The 15,202-nt window shown below is 44.6% G+C and overlaps 3 protein-coding genes across 10 annotated transcripts in view; 1 reads left to right on the top strand and 2 right to left on the bottom strand.

Moving 5' to 3' along the window:
* Positions 1-12,707, bottom strand: part of KIAA0753 (KIAA0753 ortholog) — a 57,784-nt gene extending 45,077 nt beyond the window's left edge. For 2 of the 8 annotated variants that reach the window (XR_008549732.1, XM_054689639.1), the window contains exons 1-3: positions 7,771-8,575; positions 6,930-7,088; positions 679-1,303 (exon numbers count right to left, since the gene is read on the bottom strand). Coding sequence is in view for 7 of the 8 variants with exons in the window: in XM_054689639.1 (XP_054545614.1) it covers positions 679-1,303; positions 6,930-7,022 (718 nt within the window). In the remaining variant the exon portion in view is untranslated. The other 6 variants (XM_037494726.2, XM_037494729.2, XM_037494725.2 and 3 more) reach the window with 6 other exon arrangements.
* LOC129144918 (collagen alpha-2(I) chain) lies at positions 8,613-12,022 on the bottom strand. Its single transcript, XM_054689637.1, has one exon. It carries the CDS (start codon positions 11,629-11,631, stop codon positions 8,629-8,631), a length of 3,003 nt encoding a protein of 1,000 aa, XP_054545612.1. The 5' UTR covers positions 11,632-12,022; the 3' UTR covers positions 8,613-8,628.
* Positions 12,708-12,788: 81 nt separating the features above from the next.
* On the top strand, positions 12,789-14,832 carry TXNDC17 (thioredoxin domain containing 17). Its single transcript, XM_037494733.2, has 4 exons — positions 12,789-13,001; positions 13,527-13,608; positions 14,025-14,100; positions 14,671-14,832. Exons 1-4 carry the CDS (start codon positions 12,857-12,859, stop codon positions 14,737-14,739), a joined length of 372 nt encoding a protein of 123 aa, XP_037350630.1. The 5' UTR covers positions 12,789-12,856; the 3' UTR covers positions 14,740-14,832.
* The last annotated feature ends 370 nt before the right edge of the window (positions 14,833-15,202 follow it).

Raw genomic sequence — 15,202 nt, 5'->3', positions numbered from 1 at the left:
CCAAGCACAGTAGCTCCTTTTGATACTCCCTATTCTGAAAGCTGAACCTGATTCCCTACTTGTTAGATGCGGTAACCCCAAATTCTCCACATGGAATCAATCCCCTCCTCCCAGGGAAACACAAGGGCATAGAGAATACTGAAAAATTGCAGAGAACAATATTATACACCTTTCTTTCTACCCTGTGGTCAAATATTTTAAACATATATCCACAAATTCCCTTTTCATTTCTGTGTCTCAGCTAAACAGTCTAACTTAGAACTGGATTTATCTACAATTCACATAAACTATGTTCTTTTAAAAATAATTTAAAAAATCACATTACAGGAGAGTTTGCATTCAAATGTCAGAAGACCTAAGGATCAGGCAGCAGGGCCCACCCACACTGGGCCCTGAGTCTGTCACCTTATCGAGTGCAGCAGACAAGGAAGGAGCTCTTCCATGCCCTCTGCTGGAAAGAGGGCTAGGCAGGGTCAGTTCTTAGGAGAAAAAGACACTGGTCAAAAGACACTGAATGTGTAGGAGCATTTCTATTAAAACTCAAGGTCCACAGGAGGAGGAAGCAGAATTTGTTGGGGGTGGGGGAGGCAAGAGAGGGAAAAGGATGTTAAAGGATTACATTTGAACTATCCTGCTCTCATGGCACCTCTTCAAAGTAAAAAATCAAATCGTTCTCACCTCTTTTAGCAACTTCTTCAATTTTACGGATACAACTGCTCAATTCTTTCCGGAGTCTCTGAACTTCTAGCAGGCACTTGTGTTCACACAGGTTTTTGTGGTCACTTATTCTGGCAGGTGGCTGGAGCCCTGGATCACGAGTGGGTGGTGAATTTGGCATGGTAAGATCTGACTGTCCCCAGTGAGATGTGTACAGGTATACCTTGGCACCTGAGCGGGAAATTTCTGCTTTGGATGGCTGGTGGCTACACTGATAGACTTCCCGACTCTTTGATTCCTTCCTTTCCACCCTGTGGTCAGATATTTTATGCTTAGTGTGTCCATATTTCTGAGAGATTTGGGGTTGACTTCTGAGATGATGTTCTTTTATATGTTCTTCAAATTGTCTTCGTTTCACATCTCTTTTGGCTAGGTGGACAGCATAGCTAAGTCTCTCTTCTGATATGACAGAAAATGAAACAGAACTGCTTAGGTCAGGACCATCTCTAAAATCCAAATTTTTACAATGGTATGACTCATTGTATGAGTGCTTCAGTTTTTCAATTCTAATTGCATGTGGGCAAGAATATTGGATTGCCAAGTTGCTTGAATGTGTAGGAACATTCCTATTAAACTGCAGCTGGGTCTTAAAAAAAAAACAAAAATAAGCACAGATTAGAAAAATAACATATTGCATAGTTGGTATATGTCTCTAATCAAGTTTCAAAAATTTCACCCACACAATTATTAGTGCTAAGAGATATTTTTCTGTTATGCCAATAGAATCAGCCACTCTCCTACACCCTTAAATTCATCACCTACCCCTGGGGAGCTGTCCACACTCACCCATGCCCACAATATTATCCTTTTGGCTAACAGCATGTTGGGTTCTTCCTCTAAAAGTCAATCCTTAAAGCTCCAAACAACAGCCAGTACATTCCTCAATTCTCCAGTTATGGGCTTTTGTCCTGCTTCAAAATGTTGGGTTCCAGCAACTCAACCCATTATGAGTTTTCCTACAGGTCCAACAGCCACACCTGGACCTTTAAACAGCCACATTTAAAATATTTCTTTGGGTCTTCCTGAGACTTTTCATCTGGAGGTTGGACCACATCTTCCCTGCACCTAAGTGCATCTTGCTCCAAACAGTCCATTTACATTTTATTAAACAGGATTAAGTTTTTGTCACTTTGAACTGTAATAGTAATTTTGTTTCGTTTTTCACTTAACAAATATAGGTATGTTTTCATATTTCCACAATTTTTATTATTTTTCATGGTTTATTTTCCAAAATCCAGTGAATGGTTTTTCCATGCTTAAATCAACTAAACATAATATTATTAGCAATCATTTAGATTATTCCAGTTGTTCACTAATACAAATATTACTTCAATTAAGATCTCCATGCATTTAGCCTTTTCACACTTTATTTCCTTAGGATAAATCACCTGTTTTGTTATAACTGGTTCAAAGGGAACAATTTTATGGCTTTGGACCTGTCAATTTTAGGTAAGCAGCCCTAGAAGACACCGTACCTACAAATTCAATGCAAGCTGTGCTGTGATACCTTTATCTTGGAGAATTGGGACCTCCCCAACTCTTACATAAACTGTGTTTATATAATAATGAGGATGAAGAGTCATTTTAAAATAAATCCATGTGCTTAAACTTCAGGAAAGTAATTGTGGGGGAGTGGGAAGTATTTAAAAAGCTCACTACAAGTTAAGAGAAAAGAAAAAAAAATGATTACACTTGAACAATGCAGGCTGATGAATGGTGCTTCAAACTTACAGTTTTACTTGTAAAAAGTCTTTACTCTAAAAAATAAAAATAATCTAAAGTACCTGGGGGGGTGCTAGAAAAAAAAAGGACTAGAAAAAAAAAAAGGGTGAATTCCTCTTTAACTTTTTTTTTTTTTTTTTAGATTTATTTATTTATTTATATGAGCACTGGGTACAGTCAGAGTCACGGGAGGGTGAGAGAACTCACCAGAGCCAGAGCGGGGAACAGAACAGGCAGATGGACCAAAGTACACTGCTGAGGAGAGCAGTGGGCGGCAGGAGAGGTCGCGCGTCATGTAGGACCCTCGCCAGCGGCCAGGGATCGAACCGGCATTGCAGAGGCTTCGGGCAGCTTCGCAGCCCAGCGCTCAACCGCTGCGCCACCGGGGAGGCCCTGAATTCCTCTTTAAACTGGTATATTGAAAGCTGTCCTAACTATGACTCAAAATCCCCAAGTGATGAAAGAGTGATAAATTTTAACTTTGTTAAAGTAAAAATTTTAAAAATTGTTGCATGTATTTCACAATTAAAAAGCACCATAAGCAAATACAAAGAAGAATTGCAAAAAGTAAAAATTTTAAAAATTGTTGCATGTATTTCACAATTAAAAAGCACCATAAGCAAATACAAAGAAGAATTGCAAAACTGGAGAAAATTATTTGTAAACACAAAGGGCTCCCTATATTTAAGTCTTAAAAACTGAGGTGAGAAGAGATTAAAATTCAGTAGAAAAATGGAAAAACACAAGAACAATTCACAAAATAAAATACAAATATGACCCTTAAACAAGAAAAGTTGGTGAATCTCATAAAAATACAATTAAAACACAGTAAAATGCCAACAGATTAGTCAAAATTAAAAAGTGTAACATTTGCTATTGGTGAGGCTACAGGAAAAGAGGCACTCTCGCAGCATGCGAGAAGCAAATTGGAAAAGCAAATTGGTAAAACCCTTAGGGAGGAGAATTTGGCAACAGCTAACAAGACTATGTATGTGGTTACTATTTGAGCCAGCAGTCTCACTTCTAGGAAGTTATCATCAAGATACATCCCCCAACAATACATATGCACAGGATTACTCATTGCTGTGTTGCCTGTAACTGCAAAATGTTGGCATCAACCAAAATGCCCATGTATAGGAGAGTGACTGAATAAACTCTGCCATTTCCACACAAAGGAGTAAGATTTTGATAGATATACAAAAGAATCTCTACAAACTGACTTGGAGGGATTTCTCAGACACTCTGTTCAGTGAAAAAGGCAGAGTACAGAAAGAGTACCTACAACATATTACATGCGCCCTATAAGAAAAAAGGAAACATGAGAAAATATGCATGTATCTGATCATCTGGACAAAAGTAGTATACAAGAAAGAAAAACCAGAGATTAAATCTACAGGGTATGGGTAGGAATTGGGTATAAATGAAAGAGGGAATGGGAGTGAGGATAACACTTTCTTTCTGTACAGGTGTATTTGGAACAACGTTAATGTTGCACATATACTAGAAAGAGAGAAAGGGAGAGAAGAAAAGAGGGAGAAAGGGAGTAAAATCCTTAAGGATGGAGAGAAACCCTAAAAATTAACACTAACAGAAACCAACAAACCAAACTGAATTTCAAATAACATAACCACGCTAAAAAGTGAATTAAGAAAAACAATCTATCTTTTGAACACAGCATCTCGATTTTATGATCTCAGGCTAAAGACAAAAAGTATTCTAAACAAATATGAACTCTAATTTGTAGGGTCCAGTTTTGGCAGAGACATGAATCGCAATTCTGCAAGTTTGTACACTCTTGGATTGAGCAAATAATTTGAATAGTTGGAGCCAGGTTTCTCACTGCTGAATAAGAGAATTAAAAATATGGAAAGGTCAAATTAGAATTGTGGAGATCTGAGTGAACTCATAGGTTATCACAGAGACAGGCAGGTACACGGAAGGGTGGGAAGAATGGAGAAAGAGGAGGGGGCAGGAGAGACCTGAGTGTAGATCCGCAGGTGGATGTGGCTATGGGCACATGGGCACCTGCAGCTGCTTCCAGCTCCAGGCTCTGAGAGGGCCTTGACACACTGAAACCTGAGGACCAATGAGCACTGAGTCCCAGATACTGATTTCTAAATTCCATTCTGCACTAAAGGAATGAAAGCTCCTTGAATAAATGACTGCTTCCATGGTTAGTGCCTGGAATATATTTTTATACCAAAAATGCAGTAACTTTGATGGAAACACAAAAAAGGGACAAAAGACAGCTAGCTTGAAGTGGCTTTTACTGGCCACATCAGAGACCATTTGAACACTGAAATAAGTATCTGGATATTGAAATAAAAGGTAAGAGATTATAGCCTACTGAGTAACTGAAGATTCTGAGCCTTCACCGATATAAGTAAGTCCTCATTTGCCAACCATCATAATAAAAAACTTTTGATTCAGGCAAAATTCAACAATGTATGCTAAAACTAGTCATTGAAAGTTTGGGGATATCAATATAGTCCCAAAGACAACAGATACTTTCAATTACAAAAGGTAAAAGAATGACTTTACAATAGAAAGCCTGGCAGTACCACCTTCAATGACTGAAGTAACCAGTGCCTGTAATAGGACTAAGAGACAATATGTACCTCCTGATAGAGATGCCTTGAGAACTCAGTGTTGCTTCAGCAGTTTGCCCACCACACTTGCATAACATGAATGTAATTATAAAAAAAATTCAGATGTACCCAAACTGAGAAAATCTTCAAGCAACTGGTCTGTCTTTTCCGAAAATGCCAATGTCACAAAACATAGACTCGGAAATGGTTCAGATTAAAGGGAACTAAAGATACATGACAGATAATGCAGAGTATGATCTTGGATTTTCTTTTGCTAAAAGGACATTATAGGTACAACTAACAAAACCTCAGCAAGGTCTATAAATTATATGATGGCATTTTATTAATGTTAATTTCCTGATTTGATCACTATACTATGATTATATAAGAGAAGTCGCAGTTTTTAGGAAACATACATACAAGTTCTTAGAATAAAAGGCATTATGTCTGCAACTTAACCTTAAACTGTATGGCAAATAATGGGTGGTGCATGGGAAGAGAGAAAAAGGGAGAGAAATGTCAACATTTAGGAAATCTAGGAGAACAGTATGTACTTCTGTGTACTATTCTTGTGACCTATCAGCCTGCAATTATGTCAAAATTCTTTTGAATTGTCTGAAATTATGTCAAAATTTTTCAAAATTCTTCATAAACCACACTACACATACACCAGAATGGTTATAATTTTAAAAATATGCAAAATCTTGGCAAAAATGTAGAGCATAGGAACTCTCATACCTGACTGGTAGGAATGTAAAATGGTACAACCACTTTGGGAAAAGTTTAAAAAACTAAACATACACTTACTTATGACCCAGTGATTTCAATTCCAGGTATTTTATTATCCAAGAAAATATACAAAAAAAAAAAATTTTTGTATAAGAATATTTATAGCAGCTGCATTTAAATAATTCAAACTAGAAAACTGGAGAATGGATAAGCTGTAGTACACTCCCCTATGGAAGACTCACAGTATTAAAAAGTAGCAAGCTATTGATATACGCAACAATATGGATGAACCTCAAAAACATGATGTCAGGTCACAGAAGAGTTATACATGCACAGTATATTCCATTTACACAAAGTTCAAGAACATGCAAAACCAATCTGATTAGGAAAAAAGTAAGAACAGTGGCTGCTTCTGAAGAGTAGGAGTGGGGTCAGACTAGGAAGGGACATGAGAACTTTCTGGTTAACAGACATGATCTGTGTGTACAGGTTACACAGGTGTACACATTTGTCAAAACTCAGTCAATGTTATAAGCATATACCATTTACTGTGTTCATTTCAGATGTAAAATTTTTATCAAAAAAAATAATGGTAAACAATGAATTCCTGTGTGCGGTACCTGTTCTAAAGTAGTTACAGTATTCATGTCTGCAATTTACTTTGATATGAGTCAAAAAATAAGATGGGTTGATGAATGAATACTAGAGGGATAAACTAAAGGACAGATGTGCAAAGAAAGAAATACAGTGAAATAAAAATGGGATCCGGGTGTTCACTGTAAAAATGATTTTGCTGTATGTTTGCTAAATATTTTCATAATACAATGTTGGGGGAGAAGATATTTTGGGACAACTGGGTGAAGCTGAATATAATGGTTACTGGATAATATTAGGAAATGTTTTGTCCATTTTCTTAAGTGTGATAACGGTAATATGGTTAAATAGGAGTTCATTTTTAGGAGCAGTAATCTAAAATATTTAGAAGTGTCATGATGCTTATAACTTACTTTAAAATGGTTCTGCTAAATTTTTAGAGATGGGTAGACAGAAAAATGGAACAAATGGCTCATAGTTGTTGAAATATGGAAAGTCATTTAAAAGGTGTTGCTTTCCCCTCCCCCCCAAAAAAATTGCTCCATAACAAAACCTGAATCAAAAAGAAAACAAAACTACCTGAGTCTGAAGTCTCCTGAGGTCACTCATCCCACCTGGTTGGTCACTAGATGCTAGATGAACACAGGTTGAAGCTGGCCAGCCGGGTCCCATCGTATCAGACAGTGTAGAATAACTGTGCAAGCCTGGTCATCGGCCAACAGTTCCTAGAACTATTGCCTAAAATCAAAGAAAGCTACTTTGAGATTCCACAGTCATCAAACCAAAGAAAATGTCATGCCGGTGCAACAATATTCTACAGGTTGTCTACACTACAGCAACCTCATACTGAAGAACAAATGCTGAAGGGGGCAGATATGATAGTGTTCTCCACTTACAAAAAAAAAAAAAAAGTTTTGAAATTTGATTTTCCAGGAGAATAGGCAACCACACTATTTTAATGACAATCTCTTGAACCCTTTACCAAATTTCTAATCTCAAGGGTCTCCAGTTAAGACATGATTCAAAAAACAGAGCTCTGCTATGGCAAACAAACACTTCCCAGGAGGGCAGTTAGAATAAATCCTCACCACTAGTCAGAACACAGTATGCTTCACTCTTCTGGGTAGCTTAAAAGGCTACAACTCTGAATGACTCAAAGTAAACCTGCAGGGTCAGAATACCTAGATTTATCAGGCCCTGCCACTACCTAGTCCTGTCTAATCTTCAATTTCCCTCTCTCTTTCCAGCCCCCCCTTCATTCTCACAGTGAAATAAAACACATGAAAACATTTTGCAAGCTGTTATGGGCTACTTGTATCATTGCATCACCCGTTTCTGACTGCCTCTTTATAAGTACTTTATTAGCCCTGCCCTCTGCAAAGAATGTGTTTTTACCACACACTTGTCTCATTTTATTTACCTATTTCCCAGGTATATGTCTCATCTTCCCCGCTAGACAAGGTTCCTTGAGGAGAGGGCCTTGTCTTGCTCTTCTCTGGTATTTCCCATAATACAGTGCTTTGAGCATAGCAGACAATTTAACTCAACATTTGTTGAATTAAGCTGATTTTCCATAAAACTGTCTTTTAAATGTACTGGGGAATTTGTTCTCTCGGAATCCTATAGTAAATCAATTGGGAAATGTAGGTTTTAAAAAACTCTAAATTTTAGAATAAACCCAAGGTTTGTATACTGGATTTACGACAGAAACAACTGCAGGAACATAAAGGCAATTGTCCAAGACGCCTCATTTCTAAGGCTGCAGAAACATGATCAGAAATGAAGATGGGAGGAGGCTCATGAGCGAGGCAAATCCCAATTGGCTTGACACCCGACTGTTTAGGGACCAGAGCCCAGAATGAAGAAGCCTGCAGAATTGGGGCGAGGGCGTCTGCAACTGTTATGTGGTCAGCACTTTCCTGCTGGATGCTAATAATCCATTCTCCACTGGGAAAAAACACTGATGATCCCCACAGTTCCAGGATTTCTCAAGTGATGCTGCACACACACACACATACACACACACACAAAGTTCACCCCCAAACTGTCCCCCTGTACACAATCCTGAGGCACCACTCTCTTTGCCACTTGTCCTTCCCCATTGCTCCAGGAAACCTCCCAATTTGTTACCCTATATAGCCTGGAACATCTCTCCCCCATCCAGAGAGGCAACCCCTATCCTCTATGCTTTTATCCACAACCCAGGACAAACCATCCCCCCAAACCTGTTCCCTCCCAAAGTGCCCCAGAATTCCCCCCAACTTGTTCCCGATACCTACTACTGGAATGACCCCCTAAACCTGTCCTCCTCCATATAATTATCTCTCAAGTTGTTTTCCCCCACTCGCATTCCACACACTCCTCTAATCGGTCTTCTCCCATTCTGCTGTGAGTGAGCTCTGAAACGGCCAAAACCTGAATCCTCCCTGACAACAGGCAGTACTTCCACAACTTCTGGCATCCCTTGTGTTGTTCTGGTCCCTGACACTCCTGGCACATTCTCAGAGTCTATTTCTTCCCTCACAGACCTTGGGGAGCTCCATAACCTGGTCCCTCGCCCACAGGTATAAGACACCCCTGGTGCCTGGCTCCTCCTGTCCAGGCCCAGGACACTTCTACCTCCCATCTCCCCTGAAGCCCCAGGTCCCTCTGTGGATTGTCTCCTCACCGCAGTGAGGCCTGACACAGATGCTCTTGTGTCTTTTCCTGCAGACCCAGTTACCCACACTGCAGCAGGCGCACGGCCGGCTGCAGGAACTCCTACCGCTGGGAGCACTCCCAAAGACAGTGGTATCCTCGGAGCCTCAGGGACTGGTCCATTAGGTCTCCTTCTCCATGGCCCTGTCTCAGAGCCACTCTCCCCGTCCACAGATCCAGAAGCCCTGGCAACAGCAGGCACCTCAGTGACTCGTCTCCTACCCCAGACACCTGGGATATCCCCAGAGCTAGTATGCACCACCATCAGCCCAGGGGCCTGGGCTGCCGGCACTCCCACCGTCATGGAAACTCCAGAGGCCTCAGCCATCTCAGCAGTCTGTCTTCTGCCTGGGAAGCCCAAGAGACCCCCAGAGAGTGCCTCCTCTCCCACAGGCCCAGGCATCCCGGTGGCTGTGCACACTTCCCCAGCCATGGATAATCCTGCAGTCTGTCTCCTTCCGGACAAGTCTGAGATGCCCCTAGGGCCTGCTCTTTCCCTCAGGGGCCCAGGCATCCTGGCAGCTATGAGCACCCCCATCCTTGTGTGACCTATGCCATCAGCAGGACGTCTCACTGTTTCTCTTGCTCCACACAAGCCTGAGATACCTCCAGAGTCAGTCTCCTCCTGTACAAGCCTAGGTGCCCTGGGAGCCACGGGCACCCCACCACTGGTGGACACTCCTGTAGTCACAGGTACTCCTACATTCTGTCTCCTTCCTGGCAAGCCTGAGAAACCCCCAGAGGCATTATCTACCTCCCGAGAACCAGACACTCTAGGAGCCTCAGGTATTTCAGCAGCCACAGGAACCCAGTCACTCTGTCTCCTTCCTGAAGATCTTGGCAAACCCCCAAAGTCAGCATCCGCCCCCACAAGTCCAGGCACCTCAGAAGCCATGGAAATTCTGGTGGTCATCGGAACCCCGATAGCCTGGCTCCTTCCCCACGCTCCTGGGAAAGCTGCAGAGCCATCCTCCTCTCCCACAGACCATAGCTCCTCAGGGGCTGAGGCTATTCTGACAGAATCAGCCCTTTCCCACAGGTTCAAGACATCTCTCGAGGGGCTTTCCTGATCCACAGGGCCAGACACCCACACAGCGGCAGGTACCCTGGTAGGTACGCTTCCAGACCTGGGCACACCCACAGCGGCAGGCGCCCCTGCTGGGGCACACCTGTGCTTGGGCACATCTGCCACCCCAGGTCTCGCCACTGTCTCAGACAGCCCCACCGCCTGTTTCCTGCCGCACAGACATGAAGCATCCCCACAGCCAGTCTCTGGGTCCACAGGCCCAGATATCCCTAAAGCTGGAGGTACCAGAGCCATCTGTTCTGCTGCAGCCTGTCTCCTCTCCCATAGGCTCAGGTCATTCCCACCGCATATCTCATCTCCAACAACCTCTGGCACTGCCTCAGCCAGAGGCACCCCTGAAGCCTGCTGCCTTTCCCATAGGCCGAGGACACCACCACACTTTGTCTGTTCTCCCAGGGCTCCAGGTTCTGCCACAGCCTGAGACACTCCCACAGGCTGTTCTATTCCCCACAGACTAGGGACACCTCCACAGCCTGCATCCTTCCCCAAAGCCTGAGGTACTTCCACAGCCTGTTCTATAGCCCACAGGCCTGGGGCATCCCCGGGACCTGCCTCCTGCTCCTCAGGACCAGACACCTCTGCAGTTTGTGCAGTTTCCTCCCATGATGCCAGTTCATCTCCAGAACCTGTCTCTCCCCACACAGCCTGTCCCCGCTCCCTGAATCCTGGGTCACCTCCATATCTCAATTCCTCAGTTGCACAGGGTACCTCTACAGGCTGTCTTGTGGCCCACAGACCAGGAACACCTCCAGAGCCTGTCTCCTCCACAACCTGTCTCTGCCACACGCCTGGGACTCCCACAGAGGTAGTTTCCTCCTCCATAACTCTGGGCATCCCTCCAGTATCAGGCAACTCCACAGCCTGTCCACTGCCCCATAAGCCGGGGATATCCCCAGAACAGGCTGCTCCATATGCCAGAGTCCCTGGCACCTGCACAGACTGTCCCCTCTCTCTCAGACCTGGAGCACCCCCATAGCCTATAACTCCCTCCACAGCTCTAGGTACCTCTGCAGCCTCAGGGCACCCCACAGTCCCAGGTACCCTCAGAGTTGGTCCTTTTCCCCAAGAACCTGAGGCAACCCCATAGCCTAGTTCCTCCACTGTCCCAGGCATCCTTGAGGCCTGTACTCTACCCAGCTGGTGTGGGATAATATCAGCACTTATCTCCACAGTCTCAGGCACACTGGAAGGAGAGACCCTCACAGCAGGTCTCTGCCCACACAAGGCAGAGACCCTCTCACAAACCGCCCTGAGCCTCATAGCTGTAGTCACTCCTGTGGCTTGGGGAACTGCCATAGTCTGGCTTTTCACCCATGGTCCTGTGACTCCCCCGTGAGTAGTCTCTATCCATGATGCCTGTCCAGGGATACCCCTTTCAACTGGCCAATCTCCCGCAGGCAGAGGATGGAGCTCCACTCTGCTTCCTTCCTCACATCCTGAAGCTGCCCTCATAGCCTGCACCTTCAACCACAGTTCCAGAATGCTCTCATGCCCCATAGATCCCGGACGACCTTTTTTTTCACAGCTCCGGGGACTCCAGTAAACTATCTCCTCCTCCTCCTCCTTCCCAGTACCTGTCACCCACACGGACCCAGCAGGCCCCACCACCTGGGGTTCCCCCACAGTCCCATTCACCCGCACAGTCCCAGGGTCCCTTGCAACCTCGATGGAGCTTTCAGTGCCAAGTACCCCCAAAACCTCGTTCACCCCAGCGTCCTCGCCTATCTGTGCCGCTAGTCTTCTCCCCCATGGCCGCCGACAGTCCTGCAGCCTTTCTGCACGCACACAGCGCGTCCCCCAAACTGAAGACTTAGCCCGGCGCCTAGTTCCACGGCCTGGGGATGCCCCTGTATCCCATCTCTTCCCCCATGGCCGCCGAACTCCCCGCCCTGACCTGCTGGGTCCCACACAGCGGCCGGGCATCTCTGCCGCTGGCTCGCCCCCACGCCGCCAGGACTCACGGCCAGTTGCCCTGCTCATAGCTCGAGGACAATTCCCGGCTTCCCTAACGCAGCCCCAGGACCTGTCTTTCTCAGCACTTGGCTCCCAAGGCGGCTCCACACAAACTCACACTCTGGACTCCAGCCCCCACCTCGCCCTCGCTTCCCCCAGTCCCGGAGCCCGCCCCCCGCCCCGGTCCCGGGCCCTTAAAGCCTCGGTTGGAGAAAAGATAATTATGGGCGACGGAGCGAAAGGATGTGCCCCGGCTCAAGGTCTCCGCTTCCCGAGATCCAGGACTCCTAACGCAGCTTCCCAGAATCCCCCTAGCCCCGGCCCGAGCCCACCTGGCCTCGGGCGAGGCGCGCCTACCGGGAAGCGAGCAAGGGGGGAGGGGGAAACTAGGCCTCGCTTCCGGTCGCTAGCTCAGTCGCCATAGCAACAGGCGCAGAACGGCTCGGGCGTCGTTAAGGCTCCGGAGCCACTTAATTAAGGGCCTGCACGGCGAGTTTTGCAGCCCCTGAACACGGGGCCTGGACTACACTAAGGCAGAAGTCTAGGTTTCGAAGTGGCGTCAGCATCGAAAGAGCTGTGAAGCGAGGCAGAAGGACGACGCGAAAGAATTATGTCCGTCAGGGGCTCCCGTAGCAGCCCGAGCCTTTGGCGGCCCTTTTAGGCCCCGCCCTGCCCAGCCGGTACCCGCCTCGCCCCGCCCCACGCGGGGCCCCGCCCCGCCGCAATCGGGTCTCCAGCGCGCCCCCGCCCCCAGCCGCGCCTTCTCCCGATGGCACCGTACGAGGAGATACGCGTGTCCGGCTTCCAGGAGTTCGAAGGGGCTGTGAAGCAGCACGAAGGCAAGACCATTTTCGCCTACTTCACCGGGTCTAAGGATGCCGAAGGACAAAGCTGGTGCCCCGACTGCACGCTGGGTGAGGCCGGGATTCGGGAGCCGCTGCCCAGCGGAAATGGCAGACAGGCCTAGGATACGGCCAGTGAGCTCGGAAAGGAGACCCTCGGAGCTCTCTGTCCTCTCGCCCGAGCCCCTTACTCCTTTCCTTCTCTTGTCTTGCCCTGCCCTGCCATTCCACTTTCTACCATTCTCCTCCTGATCTTGGAAGCTAGTCTTTTTAAACTTTTCACTTCCCCATATGAATAGCGTCTTACAGACGAAAGTTGTGCTTCCCGTAAGTAGGCAAATATGTGTGCTTTTAGTTCTCTGGGCAGTTTGGCATAGGGATAGATCAGGACTCGGACTTGATCCTCACCCTTAAAGTGCCCTCAAATCACTGACTTATATTAACCTCCTCAGTTAACTGCAGGTTAAAGTTTGAGTACTTTCCAAGACTGGGGTGGTGGAGGGGAAGGAGAGGGACGCTGTTTATCGGTGCCTATCTGATAGTTGATATGTTTGCAGAGTTGCTATGTAATCATTTTATATCAATTTTTTTTTTTAGCTGAACCGGTGGTACGAGAGGGGCTGAAACACATTAGAGAAGGATGTGTGTTCATCTACTGTCAAGTAGGAGAAAAACCGTAGTAAGTGGCAATGTATACGGTTTCCCAACTATGCACTAGAACTGTTGCAGACTTAGGTGGAAAGGTCTAGGGGACTCAACTTATGCGTTCTAAGGTGCTGTCGGTTGAGTCAAGCAATTAGAAGCTATTCAATATAAAATTCTAATGTTCAACCACTTGTATTATGTAAGTTCGGCAATTCAGTGAATTTGGCCTGGTGTTAGTTCGTAACTGTCTTTGCATTTTACATTTACATTTTGTATTTTAGTCACTTTAAATGAAAAGTTTGCACAGGGTGATAGATCAAAGTCCTCAAGATTTTTAAATGTTTACAACAAAAACAATTAGTAAGCCAAAATACAGGAATATGTCAAATATTAAGCAAACTGCAAGAAACCAAGTAAGTTTTTCATGGCCACTTTTTCTTTTTAAAATAGTTGGAAAGATCCAAATAATGACTTCAGAAAACATCTGAAAATAACTGCAGTGCCTACACTACTTAAATATGGAACAGTGAGTATCATTCTTTCATTTTGTTGGGGCTACAAGTCACCCTCTGTCAAGCTCTTTTTGATTTCTGCTTCATTAAAATTTGAAGTTCTTGAGATTTCATCCCAAACATTGCTATTCAGAAAGCATTAAAAACATCCATCCCTATGGTCAGTCCCAATAACCCATTAGTTATGTAAATACTTAAAATACTTTGTTTATATTTTAAAACTAAATTCTATAAGCACTGCTCAGAAAGACTGGCATCAGTGGTTATTCTCTATTTAATCCTTAATTCTGGCTGAAAAGAAAGGGCATTTCTCTAGTCATGAGCCTGGAATTCTGTATTAAAAAATTATGGGGATGGCGCTGGGCTTGCTGTCTCCTGTTTTAATCTACCGAACCAAGTATTTCAATGATTGCTCTTAAGGCAGATATTTAACTGTTCATAAAACTTGTTACGACTAGTTGTTACAACTAGTTGACACTATCTGAAAGGCATAATTTCTCTGTTCCAAGATTTATGTCATTCATTTGGCTCCTAGTAACATTTTTTGTAGTTACGGGCTAAGATTTGACTGTTTTCTGTTACAGCCTCAAAAACTGGTAGAATCTGGGTGTCTTCAGGCCAACCTCGTGGAGATGTTATTCTCTGAAGATTAAGATTTAGTGATGGCAATTGTGTCTTGATCTCCTGATTTGCTCTAGAATAAAATAAACTGCATACATGACTGGAATTCATGTTAATAAATAATGGTGTGGAAAAAAAAAACCCCTGGCATATGGCTAAACAATAGTATGCTATTAAAATGCTCATGAACCCTCACTTTTCTTGTAACATGAGTGTCTTTTACATATACAATAACTCTTCAGGAGCAGCAATAATGGCACAAAGGATTGTGCCACTGGTGGTAACAGAAATATCTGCAAGTCCCTAGTGCAACAGTCAGCTCTAAATCTCTAAAAGTAGTTAGGATATTTTACCTTAAATTCCATGAATTTACAAAGAACTGATATTTCCCAAACACCTTCTTTGGCTTTAGAACTTAACCTGCCCACTGGAGGAAAGTACAGCAAATCTAACCCAGATGCAAGCAGTTTTGTTTTGTAGCTATCTGAATGTGCC

Source organism: Talpa occidentalis, unplaced genomic scaffold, assembly GCF_014898055.3.
Source record: "Talpa occidentalis isolate TD23 unplaced genomic scaffold, MPIMG_talOcc4v2.1 talOcc4.7, whole genome shotgun sequence".
NCBI classification, from domain to species: Eukaryota; Metazoa; Chordata; class Mammalia; order Eulipotyphla; family Talpidae; genus Talpa; species Talpa occidentalis.
This window is presented reverse-complemented; position numbering and strand designations above follow the sequence as displayed.